The sequence below is a fragment of the Linepithema humile genome, chromosome 6 (genome assembly GCF_040581485.1).
Source record: "Linepithema humile isolate Giens D197 chromosome 6, Lhum_UNIL_v1.0, whole genome shotgun sequence".
Classification (NCBI taxonomy): Eukaryota; Metazoa; Arthropoda; class Insecta; order Hymenoptera; family Formicidae; genus Linepithema; species Linepithema humile.
In genome coordinates this window covers 1,103,275-1,118,331 of record NC_090133.1, presented here as the reverse complement: position 1 = coordinate 1,118,331, position 15,057 = coordinate 1,103,275, and the positions used below count along the sequence as shown (strand labels likewise).

At 37.0% G+C, this 15,057-nt stretch overlaps 2 protein-coding genes and 1 long non-coding RNA gene across 35 annotated transcripts in view; 1 reads left to right on the top strand and 2 right to left on the bottom strand.

Moving 5' to 3' along the window:
* Positions 1-112: 112 nt before the first annotated feature.
* Usp30 (ubiquitin specific protease 30) lies at positions 113-4,179 on the bottom strand. The gene is made up of 7 exons (XM_067357231.1): positions 3,392-4,179; positions 2,848-3,003; positions 2,430-2,590; positions 1,813-2,223; positions 1,342-1,677; positions 995-1,261; positions 113-808 (listed from the first exon to the last, which is right to left on the bottom strand). The coding sequence occupies exons 1-6, from the start codon at positions 3,489-3,491 to the stop codon at positions 1,010-1,012; spliced, it is 1,416 nt and encodes a 471-aa protein (XP_067213332.1). The 5' UTR covers positions 3,492-4,179; the 3' UTR covers positions 113-808; positions 995-1,009.
* Positions 4,180-10,948: 6,769 nt separating this feature from the next.
* Positions 10,949-12,698, bottom strand: LOC105673099 (uncharacterized). Of its 3 annotated transcripts, none has more exons than XR_001100908.2 (3): positions 12,428-12,698; positions 11,703-11,910; positions 10,949-11,433 (listed from the first exon to the last, which is right to left on the bottom strand). It is a non-coding gene; the product is annotated as an uncharacterized lncRNA (long non-coding RNA). The 3 variants fall into 3 exon arrangements; XR_001100909.2 differs by having other exon boundaries at positions 12,342-12,697; XR_010890747.1 differs by lacking the exon at positions 12,428-12,698 and adding an exon at positions 12,298-12,399.
* Positions 12,699-12,925: 227 nt separating this feature from the next.
* Mhc (myosin heavy chain) overlaps positions 12,926-15,057 on the top strand; it is a 41,720-nt gene continuing 39,588 nt past the window's right edge. For 22 of the 31 annotated variants that reach the window (XM_067357153.1, XM_067357168.1, XM_067357151.1 and 19 more), the window contains exon 1: positions 12,927-12,943. The gene's annotated coding sequence lies outside the window, so the exon portion shown is untranslated. Of the gene's footprint in view, positions 12,944-15,057 lie in introns of all 31 variants that reach the window. The other 9 variants (XM_067357175.1, XM_067357174.1, XM_067357170.1 and 6 more) reach the window with 1 other exon arrangement.

The following is a 15,057-nucleotide window of genomic DNA, read 5'->3' as shown; positions in this document are numbered from 1 at the left end:
AATCTGCCGAAAAGTGTTTGGTAAAAAAGAACGAAGGAAGACGTAGTTTTTCATTCGAATGTAAATATTGGAACATTGCAGAGGGATTCTCTAAATAATTTTGAAGTATATATAATATTTTCGGATGACGTATATTTTCCGTGAAATTTTAAATTACATACACTACAATATCTAATGTTCTTAAAGTAAATTTACTCTGGCAATTTGCATGTTTCTGTATGCTAACCAGAAGGAAAAATAATTCTTTAGTATATATACAAAAAGTAATAAATTCGCAGTCTTTTTAACTACAATACTATTCCTAATAATTGCACATAATGTAAAAGCTCACAGAGCTTCGAATATAAACGTAATAAAAAAATACAAGACATTTCGTCCATTCATTTTTCAATAAATGTCGAATTTTTTTGGCACAGTCCTCATTAAAATAAAGTTTAATGACGACGAATTGATCAAACGATAAGAATTGACAGTCTTTTCTGGTAGAAATCTAGCACTATGTCAGAAGCGAGAGGTTTCTCGAAACTAACTACTCCGCCAGTTTCGTCAGCACCTAATAATGGCAATTATTATCGCATTCGTCGCTAGTGAATTGAATTTCGGATTATATATATATATATTCGATATATTCGCCGCTGCTATAAAATATCACCTAGGTATACATTCTATAGTCACAGACTATGACGAAATATCGCAATTATATCGCAATATCCAGCTAAACTGATTATGGAAAATTCGACAGTCTCTTGTATTTCGCCAAACATGTCCATCCTTTTTAGCTGCATTTTTTTACACTCATTTACAATTCCTGTAAATAGAATTTCAAATTGCTATATGTAGAATTTTAAATTGCTATATATAGAATTTTTAATTCCTTTTCTCATTTTTTAGTCGTTATTTTTAAAACGTCTAAAGCGTACGAAAATACGGCTAAAAAGAGCGAACTTATTACAATCAACACGTAATTTCGTAATTATTATTGATTGCCTATTACCTTGAAAATTTGTTCCTAGCTAGGATATACGCTGTTAATGCGCTCGTAAAAAAGCAAATAAGGGCTAGAGAGAAGAACCTGCGTCAGAGACACGCTTTCAACTATGATATCGGACGTGTACAACCATTGATCCGCTTTTTTTCCGCGTCTGAAGCAAACAAAGTGACCGGAATCCACTGGGCCACGATGCTCGATCACCGCGCACAGCCGATATTTGTGTTTACCCTGTATCATCATTAGACCGCTGTCGAGAGATCTTGCGTCACTCTGCGAATAATGTTCAATGTAATTCAAAGGTCAGTGAAATTTTTATTCAATAAGTTTGTCGAGTATAATTTATAAATTACCTGCGCGTTTCTCTTCTTCGTTTCTGTATAGGTGTAAGGATCTAACACTAGAATTTCGGGAAATGTAATTTGATCTTCCCTCTTAATTGGCACGCCTGACGAGCTCCACGTGGTCCTTGGGATGTGCAAGCACAAGCACTTGGGTAGTTTACCGAGGGTAAGAGTTTTAACGGCAGCGCAACGCGATGAGCACCCATCGCATTGCACGTCGTACACCGTTTCACTGGCTACAAAACGCGACAGCAGCCACTCTAGCGTGTAATGCTGTGATACAAATGAGTTGAGCGGTGGCAATGGCAACGATAGAGTCTCTAGTTTGTCGTAGCGTACTGAAGACTGTAAAAAAAATGTTATATCAGAATTTGAAATTACTAGAACTATTAGCTATTTCAGGAAAGCATTGCGGAAAGGAAATTGGTTCCGAGAGAAATCAGTAATGGCAAAAAAACAAAAGTTATTTCGTATCGATACCTTCCAAAGGCAACCATCGCACTGGACTTGACTGGTAATCAGACCCGAAAACGGATGCGTTTCCACCGATGCCGGCATATTGATAAACGACATGGTGCACAGAGATTTCCATGATCTGAAAAGATCCTTGCAATCGCCGTTATTGTGAACACTTCGTGACAACAGCTCCGAGGATCTAGCGAGAATCATACCAGGCCTGCATGAACTCGGAGACATAGTGGATATGGACGAGGTCGAAGTCATTATTTGATTATTGCAATTCTTATCGAAGCCCTTTGGAGCGTCAGAATGATTATTCGCTGAGGCGATATCGTTGCAGGATGCGCTTCTGAGGCTTAATGCATCGCCAGCGGCTCTCATGTCCGGTTCAATTGTTGGGCTGGGCAGCAATGCATCGGACAAACAACCTTTCTAAAAATCGTAGATAACAATTTTTCAGAAATTAGCTATTGTTATTAATTTTTTAATGATTAATTATGGAAAATTTGAGAACAATTTTTCTTTTTTCTTTTTACTTTTCTTTGTGACGTTAATTAATTATTAGAAATTATAGAAATCTCTATGTTGCACACATCAATATCGTACATATGTTGAAATAATTCTCTAATATCACAAACCTTTACAGGCTGCATTTCAGCATCCAGTGCACTGAGAACCACATGAAATAGTTCATGAGCGTCTTGATGACCAGGCCCAAAATTCCATAATGAACCAATAGAAGAAATGATTTCGAGGGGTGTCACATTCCCATATAAATCGTCCGTAAAACCATTAATCTCTATCATAATATATACATCATCAGTAATGCACAAAGAATATAAAAGTATAGCAAAAATAAGGATCTCGAAATTATCACATATTAAAAAATAGCAAAATTTAGGTGAATAAATTTTAAAGTAATATTTAGTGCTTAGAGACTGAATATTATAATATAATAGTGATAAACATAGTAATATTTAATACTTAAAGACTGAATGTTATAATTTTAAATACAGAAGAAAATATTGAAGATATAATGTCAAGTAAAAATCATACTCTTGGCAACAGAAAGCAATGTATCAGCAAAGCTTCTGCCTTTCTTCTCCTGCTGTCTTTGAAGCCAGAGAATAAATGTAGGACAAGCAGCCAGTGCTTGCAAAAGGGAATTTAGAAAACACGTATATCCCAAATTGTTGATCCCAACAATTTGACCTAAAAAAAATCAAACAAGTAAGACTTTACAATCAAAATTTTGTCTCCATTAAATATATAATATATATTCAACATTAAGTAATTACTATAAATATATAAATAATCGTGAGTAGCTAAAATAAAAGGATAAAGTATTAATTAAAAAATACTAAAGGAAAAGAAATAAATTTAAGATGAAATCTATCAAAGAATTTTCATCCTTTGCTGCATTTATAACTGCATTGCAATAGCAAGATATTATTGATAAGGCAGCTATATTATTTGTTATTATTTTTATCATAATTTTATAATATTAAAAAAACAATTAATTTTTTAATTAGGAATAATTTTGTCAATAGATTCTACTTTCTTTGCACCTAATTTGACTTGAAGACTTAAACATTATTACCTTTTTTTCTAGGTTTGGGCGATGGTCCCCATAAAACAAAGAGGCCAACGACGATAGCAAAGCCCACACCGGCAAACATTGCAATCTTCTCTACATCCATCGCGTATTAAATCAACTTGTGTTTTCTGTTGGATTGTACAACGACGTTTAACCTATGTTCCGGCTCGTGCCATTCCTTTCCGAACTTCGTTCAAGCATAATTTCGAAAATGACAAAGGCCCGAGTGAAGCCGTCGATGATAAAACGTCGATGGAGTTTAACTTTGACAAGAGAAGTTTTTTTTTCACGGGCCGCAATGTCGAGTGCACAAGCGAACGAAAACGCAAGCGATCAGAAGGTTATACTAATCGATGAACATAAGGATAAATTGTGCAAAACGATAAGTAGAGGACGAATTTAATCAACACCAATTTGAAAAATACTGTGCTTCTTTTTTGCGGGAATATTGTACGACAGATAAGCACGGAGATGCGTAACTGCAACGAGATCTGATAGAAAACCGCACTTTCCTTACAAAAATGTATAATCCACTGCCACTGGTATCTGCAATCTGCAATGCTTTCAAGAATCTTGCACCCGTGCGCTAACGACCTCTTGGCAAGCATTACGAGAAACGGTGAGTCAAAATATTCAAATGGTAACATACAAAATGTAATTTTGTAAAAAAAGGAGTATTATATATTATTTTTCGCCAATAATTTTAAAATTATTGACAAATTGTATATTAAAGCTTTCTTACATACTACCATGCATTTTATCATAATATTATTAAATTTTATGTTGCTTAAAAAATTATTTCATTACAAATTTAAAATTTTATTTTATCAGAGTAAAATATTGTTTATTTTATTTATTTAATTTATGATTCTGATAACTCACATACAGTATTTTCCAATAAGCAAATTGTAAAATTTGATTTTAAAGTAAATAATTATGTTATATATCGATGATGAAACGTTACGTAATTGATTTAACATAGCAAATATTTTCTATGAACGCGTTCTTTAAAAAAAGAAAAGAGAACACCTTTTGATATTCTATATAGCTATTAATTTATCGAATAATTACATCTTGCTATGCACATCTTACATTCTACAACATTATAATTATTACAATCGTATTTGTTTTGTTTGTGTGTTGCAAAAAATTTAAAAATTGCATGCTTTAAATAATAATTTAATAATTTAAACAATTTTTAAGTTGATTAAACTATCAAATATTACTAAAGCAGAAAAAGGGAAGAAATATTCAATAAACAACTATATTATAGCGTTTTATCAAATCGCAGCAATGATATTTTTATTGATATTAAACCTACAATTAATATTCAATCTTTATACACATGTTATAAACATGGTGAAAAATGTCACACATTGATATGTAAACTGGCAAGCGCATCCGGTCTTTCGTGCCTGCACATGTGTAAAATAACACGCATTGACGTCGAAGAGGAGTGTTAGTGGTGGAGTCCAGTGTGGAACGCGGAGGAGGAAAAGATAGGACGCGCATCTCGCAAGAGGACGAAGGAAAAGGGGGTCGAAGAAATTGCATCTTTCAACGATGACTCCGTTGGACGTCATTCGTTTCCTCGCTCGCTCGTTCGCGCGAATCTGTCGCAAATGCGTGCGCGTTACGTACGCAAATACACGCCGCGAGAACGTGAGAAATACACGAATAAGGCGACGCTCATATTGCGAGACCCACTTGCATCCAGACGCAGAAAACAAAATTATCGAAAACAAAAAGGGATAATGCTTCCGATTCCAACATTTCCGGATCAAACAAAAAATACTAAAAATTAAAAATATTTCAAAAATATGGCAGCGTTAAATATTTTGGTCCACTTTTTGCATCTGTTTTTTACAGTTATGATCTCGTTACGAAATAGATAAGCCATAAAAAAAATAATAAAGAATAAAAATGGAAGAACAGAATTGACAATGCGATACTCCAGCAGACGCTCCGTTCATCGTCATATAAGACGATTGAACAAAATAAAAAATATATCTATCGAAAAAAAAGTCATACTTTAGTCAGAAAATCTTGGTATAAGTTACAAAAAAAATATTGAGAAGAAAGAGAGGGAGAGAGACAGAGGGCGAAAGAGAGATGAAGATAGTGGAGCAAAGCTCAGCTTAGCAAGAGCGGCCTAAGCCGTGGCTGCTATATTGTCGCTGGGAAACAAAAATAGCTGCTGTCAGCCCCAGAAGCAAGTCGCGGCGGCGAGGAGGCGAGGAAGCGGCGATGGCCGATGGGCTAAGGTGGCATGGTGCACGGCGACGTGGAAGGTGGGACGGAGAGAAGCGACGATGAAGCATCGAACGAGGGTGGTGTGTGAGACCTGGAATGAAGAACCCGGCCGAACAGACTTACTGTGCCTTACGTAACTCTTCTTCATCTTCTTCTTCTTTGAGACGAGCTTTCAAGCCAGCCTCGCTCTTCGTCTCGCGCTGCGCGTTACAAAGTCATACGAGAGATATGGAAGACCTGACACAATAAAAATACATATAATCGACGGAAAGCATGATGACGCACAATGCAAATAAGCGTCAAGAATAAGATTCTCGAAGGAAATAAATAAAGATGTTTGTAAAACGATATATCTATTGGTTTGCAAACGTTGGACAGCCGAAGCGCGAAAATCTTGCGATCGATTCTCGGCTGAATCAAGGACCTTAAATTAGGAAAATGTAAATATATAGAATCTTATAACAGAATAGCAGTTGATTCTGCAATATTAATTATACATTACTTTTTTCGAAGCAAATTTTTTATAATTTCGAATGTAGACTTAATTGGCAAAATTGACTAATTGATTTCAGTCAAATTAGTTTGGGTATTTTGAGAAAACGATAAAGTATTTCTTAATATTAATAATTGGGTCTTAACAAATAGCAACAATTTTATGTAACGCAGTGCAGTGTAATTGGGCTAATTTACCACGCTACTATGTCATTTTTGAACGTAGACATAATTCATCCACACAGTCGCACTCATTGAGCCGTCACCTCTTGGGGTGGAATTAATTATCGAGGTTTCGAGAATTTCGTCCAAATATCTCCGCTCAAATTAGACCGCGGCGTCGGCTGAATCAGCGAATATACCGCAAATTACACAACATATCTCGTAATTATTATCGCGGCAGGACGCGGGCGACGGATGCCAAAAATGCGTCTCCCTCACTCGGCGCGCCGATAGGCGTCGAAGAAGGAAACGCGTCGACGTCCGGCGTCGCGACGGCCAATTAATAACGTCAATTGGCGATGCGAACGCAAGTTTTACTCTAACAGCCAACTCAATTTCCGGTCAGGTGCATCCTAAAAGAGAGGAAGAGCAGAAGTATGAATTAATGCACACGGTTCCGATGAACTTGCACTTGACGCTTCGAGTGTCCTCGACCGATCGCATTCCTCTTCGATTTCTGCGTGTAGAAAAAAGACAGCGGGCGTAGCACATTTTGTTGCAGCAAACTTTCTCAGCAAACAATTTGCAAAATCTGCTGTAAATACTTTTATCTCCTGAAAATAGTTTAAATTCAATTTACAAGCGCTATTTCGCTGCGACGTGATTTTTATTTCGCCAAGCAGCGACGGTTTCGCTTCAACAAAATGTATTAACCAGTAAACTATTTTATTTCAGCTGCGAATTCGTGCCTCTGTGAACAAATTTAGTCGACCTTTAGAGAGTTTTCAACCAGATCTCGCTGTGACGTCAAATAATCGGCAAGTTTATAATCGCTTTTATGAGTTTGTCACGATCGCAAAATTTCTTTTCCGCAGTTGATCACCGCTCGCGTAGGTAGGCGTTCATCGACCATTCTTCACCCGGAGCCGTCGTCGCGTCGGTGCCTCGACGACGTTGCAGCGTTCCTGGCGCGCCAGGGCACGTGGCAGAACAACAGGCACGAAACTTGGCACGAGTCGAAGAGAAATCGCAGGTATAAGGATACTCTATTCACACTCGTATTCGTCAGGACTCTTAATTATTCGCGGAGGGCGTTGCCTTTTGCGGCGCCAATGCCTCCATCGACAATAAATAATTTTGCGAGAGCGTAACGCCGATTTTATTTGCGATAGCGATAAAGCAGCGCGCATTCCTGAGAGAAACTATCTCGAGCCGCGCTTGGCACGATTCAACGAAACGGAGTCGCGAGATGCTTCTGGTCCAGCAACGGTATTCTTGGTTCTTCATAAACACAATTTTGCAGGTCGCCGAGCGAGCGATTAAAGGAGCGTTTTCGGAAAGCCAATTCTGTTTTAGCGAATGTCGACATATATTTTTCAATCATTTTCTCTCAGATTTATTTTGGAAAAATTTAATTTTAATTATTTTTAGAGAAAAATTAATTGGCACTCAGAGGAACTCTTGTTAATTTTCGCGATTTGAACATCGAATCTTGCTTATTCTCGTAATATTTCGAGTAAATGCGAGCCGTCTACGCAGTACAACAGCTTCAAATATTTTCCCAGGTCGTTTCGCTTTACGTTTGTTGAATCGAGCAGCACCTCATCGTAAACTCTCGGACGCTCTCCTTTATTGGTGAGCGAGGCATTCGCTCATGAGCGAGCTAAGATCATCAAACACGAAATAGTGGAAATACACGAAGCACGTAAATTAGTGTGCGCATATATACAGAATGATTCTTAACGCTTGAGAATTAATTGTTTCGATCTGAGACCTTGATCATTTCGGTTTTGGCGAACTTAATTCGCATTTGGAATAATAATATGCGACAATAAAAATACTTGTCGACGCGTCGACAAATAGGTCGACACAGTGCGTAATGCAAGCCAGTCGACGAGACGTAACGCAACACCGTGCGACCATTGTACTTCTTGTCCCGCCGCCAAATTGTTCTCCATTTAATGATTATAAGAATTCCTTTTCCTGGTTGGAAAAATCCTCTCACAAAGTAAAAGATATTTTTTATTAATTCTCGGATTGCAACTTTAGCGTATGAACAACGAACGGTAAAATTTACATAGAACTTTTATTATGAAATAATTATGTAAATTCGAAATTAATCTATAATTTTGCGACTCAAGAAATCTAAAAAAAATTATTTCTAAAAATCTAAAAAATTTTTTAAACTTTAAAATCTCTATAATGCATAAAATTATTCTGTACGCGGCGATGGTATCAGGCTTCAATGCTTCGGATTTATCTCGTCGGATATTTATATCATTATGGAAGCTTTTAATACCTTCTATCTGTAATTGAAAACGATCCAAAAGTAAACGATGCAATAAATAAAGCATCGAGACGTCCCAGATTAACGATGGATTATTTGAAGCTGATTCAATGTACCACATTTAATATTTAATTCATTTACGACAGCTTTATGCGCGCCACTCCCTTTTTACACCAACTTAAGCGATGATGCAATGAACAAATAAATTGCGTACGTGAAATATTGCGTAAGCAATCAATATTTATCGGAATATTCATACTAAGGCACGAAGTAAAATAGAATACAACCTAATTGAAAAATTAAAGTCTAAAAAAATGAGGAGAGAAACTCTGATTATCAAGAAGAATTCGAGAAAAATAATCTGCTTTCGATTTTTCGGATAGAAAATGAAAAGAAATTTTACTGAAACATTTCCATGTGAAATGTCAGTCAACCGGTCCATGGAAAATCATCAAAATATGATTCAGACGGATGATTCGATGAGGAAAGGAATGCGGCTATCCAAAGCTCGGTCGTCTGTTGTTGTTACGTTGCCGCATGTATAATGCGCCAAATTCGCGATCACCTCGACGACGACGATGACGGGTGGACGATGATGATGAGTCAAGCCTCAAGGCTCGGTGAGGCGAGGCGAAGCTCGCTTCGTACGTGTCCGTTCTCTTCTCTCTCGACGTTGGCCCGGTTTATCTCCGTCGATCCCGAAATAATCTTAGATTCGGTCTCTTCTGCTTCTCTCTCTTTGCCCAGCGTGTGCGTGGACGCGCGTTTCGAACCTCCTTCTGCTCCTCCGCCGTTCACCTCGCGCATACCTACCGACTTTTGACTATAGATGTGCGCGCTGCTAGAAGAGGCACGCTTGGGTCCGCGGCCAATATCGTCCGACATCATCTGGATCGCTCATACTAGAGTAAAGTGGAGCGAAACGTTGAAAAATCACAAGTGAAGAAGAATGCGGAGAGTAGAATGAAAATTTATTTTGGACACATGTCTATTTGCAAATTCTCCGAAAAATAAGCTACAGACAGAAATTGAAACAAGTCAATTCATTTAGCGATAATATCAATATCACATGAAAAATATCACGTAAGATAAAAAATTGCCAGAAAAAAATACGAAGAGAAATCAAGAAATTTATTACAAAAAAGATATCGAATATCTATAATTGAATATTAATATTTATAATGTTATTGTAAAGATAGTTGTAAAAATATTCCGTGCCTTTGGGATGTTATATAATTCTCAAGTCACGGCTCACTTCCGTATTTCAGTTTTCCACTTCAGATTATTAGATCTATCACTTTGTCTAGCGACATTAGCTTGGACTCTGAAAAAAAAAATATATCGCTAATTTAACGGGCGGCCATCGTCCGTTCGAAAAGCGCTGAGACCGTGCCAAACATGAGCGAGAAAATTCATCGATAAATCGCACCTCACGCGCCCGCAAATTGCTGTTCATGAAATGATTTAAATCTCGGCCACGCGATACTCTAAATATGTTTATCAGCCAAGCGTGAACGCCGCTATTTTTCAACATTTCCGATTGAGTCCCGATTTCACGGCTCGTTTAAAAGAAAATTAATGAAAATTTGAGGATGAGAACCGTATTTCATTAAAGCAGATAAAGTAAAAAAGTATACGATTCTTATACAGATTGCTACGAAAATCGTTTTGGAGACAAATTTGTAGACAATTAAGTATTAGGAACATATATATTATAATTAATAATAGAATCAATGAGAAATAATTCGGAATAAAAGAAAATAACATGTGAAAGTCAGACATTTTTATAACGAATAAATGGGATCAAGTCTCTGCCAAAAAATGCGTACATCCGGCTGGAAACTCAAGTTTTCCCACGTCCTAGGCTCATCCGCTGCCGGAACCTTTGGTCCTACCACGTTTTTGGTTCATCCGCGCACTTCTTTTACTCGAAATAGAAACTCGCGAATACGTATGCTATTTTTTACTCGCTAATTTTACGCATCGAGATGTGACAGGGGAATCAAAAGGGGGAGGAGGGTGGTTAAGGTTTTAAATGATTCAGAGGCTTCGCTCCTTTCGTCTAGCCTCACCTAGCGCACACGTTTGGCATGCTGACCGGCTGCCCGATCGTAACTATCATGGTTCTTCTGGCACACCGACATCGGTCACCCACGCTGATGGAATAAGCGAGTCCTAATGACGCGCGATCGCTCGTAATAATTTTACGTAATAATCGAGAAATGGATAAGCGCCACATGAATGAAAACTCGCCGACTTTTTGCACAAATGAGTATAAAAGGAAATATTTAATATTAATAAACTAGACATACATTTATATTAGTTATATAAATATAATTAACTGTAAAATATATGCTGACTTCATTATTTTCTTTTTTTTCAATTAAAAATTTGATGTGGAAAAACGCTAGGATGTCTGAACAAAACAAAATTCAGTCTTCCAAAGAATAAATTAATTTTTACAAATATGTATTTATTGCTGTACAGTCTTCTAATCTGAGCTATAAAGTTATTGTTGCGAAAATTTTTTAAGTCAAACAATTTTTTTATAATTTTGACAGTTTTGGTTTTATGACATTTTTTTTATATCAAACAATTAGATAATTTTATATTCCACAAGATATTTTACTAACTTTTGTCAAGTTTATGAAAAGTTGACGAAAGAGACGAGTTTTTTAATCGATTTTATAATATCGGTACGATACATTGACCGAAGAATCATCGTTTTCCACTTGCCTCTTCCTGTCATTAGCGAGAACTGGAAGAGATCCAATTTCCGCACGAGAAAACTGCACTGCTATGCGCCACGTTGCACTGAACCGTTGCATCTTGTGACGAGAGAAATCTGCTTCTAATTCGCGTTAGAATATTGAGATATTATGTCAGAATTATGTTGGATAGTTTGGAAAACTATGACTTTATCGCTTAAATAATTTTAGATTCAAATAAATTGGGCATATAAAAATTGAAACATCTAAAAATGTGTTATAACAATATTTTAAAACTAATTAGATAAGAAATAATTATTTATTTTACATTTTTTAATCTCATATCATTTTTACGAACGTTACAATAATTTCTTTTCGTCATTTATAATGTTGTCAAAAAAATTTTACTTACGTCTAAATCTGTGCGTTTTTCGACCGGCGTCTATTTTGATACATTTGAGTGCAGCGACGGAGCGTACTGTGTTGATCGGAACGATGATGCCATAGAATTCGTTTTACGTTAGCGTAAATATTATTTCTGCGGCAATTTTCAGCGGAAACGTCAAGGCCCGCCGTCGTCTGGCCATAGTGCGTCCGTGACCACTGCGCTCGTTTACGCGCTGGAACGCGTTTGGAAACTCTTTTAGATGAGAGAAACCGTTTGATCCGTCGATCGCGTATAAATAAAAACGCCACGCGCGCCAAGTTCTCATCCTTAGACATCTCGAAATCTCTCTTGCGGTCTCGCGGATCCTCAGATATCAAGTAAAGAAATATTTTTATCTAGACCGCTATTGTAATAAAAAATTAGTAAAGTAGAAACCAATTTAAAAAATTTTTTCATATACCGATAATCTATAGCTAAACACAATGCATTTTTTGGTGCAAGTTTCAAATAATTAAAAAAAAATTGTGGAGCAAGAAACTGAAAGCAGCATAGATAGAACTGTGAAAAAAAATTGATTGACCAAAAGACAATTGCGGACGCTTGTTTGAAAGTTATTTACGTCGATTTAGCACAAAAATAAGGCAGAGCGAGTAAAATATCCACCCATCAATCATTTCCATTGAACTGTCCGATTGATTTTGACGTAACTGGCGATGGACACGAACGAACCATCGTTCACCGGCGCGTACCTTGAACAACGTTCGCGGCCACGTGCGTCTTCCACGTGGCGTGCTTCTCCTTCCTCTCCACCCTATCTCTACTCTATCTCTCTCTTTTCAGTGACGAGCGTCACGAGCGACGGAGGAGCCGAACGGAGCGAAGAAGAAGCAAGCGCACCCTCCGAAATTCCGCCACCTCTTTCTTCCATTTCGAGGTCCGCGGCGTTCGCCACGGCTGGGGGCAGCCCAGGGTAGCAAACCGAGGGAACCGGCGGCAACGATGGCAGGGGGGAGACGGACGTAAGTATGGTGTCTCGCTCCGACGTCTATTTTTATCTCACTCGGCGGCGTCGCGGCCACCCCTTGTCGCACCGCGTTCTCGGTATCATCGTCCGCCTAAAAAGGTAGATTGGCCGTGGAAGTAACACGATCCGCAATTGGACGGCCGGGCTGACCAATCGTTCGCCACGTTACACCCTAGGATCACGTTGCACGCGCTTATATTGGGAGCCCCCGCTCGTTTCCCCGACAGAACGGCTCTCTAACGTAAGTGCACCACGTCGCGTCGCGACGCCGTCGGCTCCTTTTTTTTTTTTTCTTTCTCTTTTCTTTCCTCTCTCGATTGATAGAAAAGAAAATACGGTGAGCAATACCTGCATATTGGATCTGCGTAATAACGGGGTGCGATAAAGCATGCATTATCCATCGGATAATTGCGCTCATTAATAGAGATCGACACACGTGTGCATCGTGAATCCGGTGATAAGAAGCGAAGTTATCGGCGACACTGATGAAACTTGGAGCAAGGATTTCGTGGAACTCGCGGGGAGATTGGATTCTTCTTCGTAAAGGGAATTCTTCACGAAGCTCTTCTTTGAGAGGATCGCGTGTGCGTTCTGTGCCGAATCTGAAAATTCCCGCGAAGGAAGTCACCAGGTGGGCGAGAAAAGTGGTGCCGATAGCCGAGCCTGGTGATTTTCCGAGGGAGTGATTTTCGATTTTCGTCGACCCTTGGTGAAATACTCGTGTGAGAAATCGACGAGATGTGACCAAGGATGTGCCAGAAGGAGTCTTTTATCTGTGTGTGCTTACGATCCTCCAAACGGTGGACGGACATAGTGCTTCTCTTCTCTTTATTTCTTTTTCTTCTTCCATTCCGCTTCCAAACAGAGAATTCCAAGCTTCCGGTGTCAATAAAATTGATTTTTGATTGTGTTTTATGAGATATTTTTTTTTTTTTTTTTGAGGAGGTGCAAACATTAGGAATACTGTGCTATCAAGTTTGATGCGATATTTGTTTTCAAAGTCATCATCGTTGATCTTCTCGCTGCAATCAAAATCTGCATTATTTGTGCTGTTGTATTTTCTTTTAGTTTTATTTAATATTTAATATATTTGTTAAATAACTATTTTACGTAATATTTACAGTAAAATATCAATTAAAAAAGCTGATTTACTAGACAAATTACTTTCGCAATCAATATTCACTATTTAATTCAAATGTACGAATAAAAGTTTTATTCTATTTCTTTTTTTTTGTATAATATAATAAAATGATATGATAACATAATAACATTTTTTATTTTAATTTGAAATATTGTTGTATTGTTGCAAGATATAATCCTTTTAAATAATTTTTTCTCTGAATCTTTTGTCGAAAATTTAATTAAATAATTACCATAAAAGTTCAACCATAATCTTTATCAGTGAACAAATTGTAGGGTCAATTTTTCCTCTGCGGATAATTTTTGTTTTGAAACATTACTTTAAATTGCGGATTTTTTCATCCGCAAATTCCTCTAAAATGCTGGAAAAATCGGCAACTTTGAAAATAATTTTTCTTATTCTTTATATTTTCCATTTTGTTATCCTGTGAAATTTCGTCTTTCTTCATCAATATTCTCTACGATGATTCATAATCCTAGTTGATTCGACTTTGTTGTTTAAAGTTGTCTACTTTTCTAATTGATTAACATTTGATAAAATCTCGTTCTAGAAGTCGATAAATTTGCAAATATCTTCTATATGTTTGTTATACGTTTCTCTTCTTTTCCTACGTTTGAAATAAAAGTTCAAAGTTCTTCTAGCGCCATATATATCGCTTTCTTGTCCGATTGCCACCTCGTGTCGCCTGCTCCATTTTGTATTCTTATCTGATTATGCAATCCCATCGCACTCTCAACTGTTCTTTGCGACATGATGCACGCATAATGAAATATCAAGTATCAGTGATATTATAGCAATATATAACTTTATTTGAGGTAAAATGTGTTCGGATAAAACGATTCTTCGTTATCTTTAAAACATTCTTTTATAAGTTATGTGTGTAATGTTAGAAAAAAAGCCGGCGGTCGTCTTCGACGATTCTAAAAGTCATCGGCCTCGCTTTATGAAATTACATAATTAATAATATCAGGCGATGACGAGAGAATGTATCACATCATTTTTAAATGAATAAAGGTGCGAACTATTGTCTAGTTTTTATCAAAACAATACAACAAATAAAATAGAATAAAAATATTTTTAATTTGAGGCATCTTACACAATATATTTTTTAGTCATCGTCTAATATTATTAAATTGGTGCAGAAAAGTTAGAAGTGGACTTAGAAGTAATTTTTATTAATCAATAGACATCTGGAAAAATTATTTACACAAAAT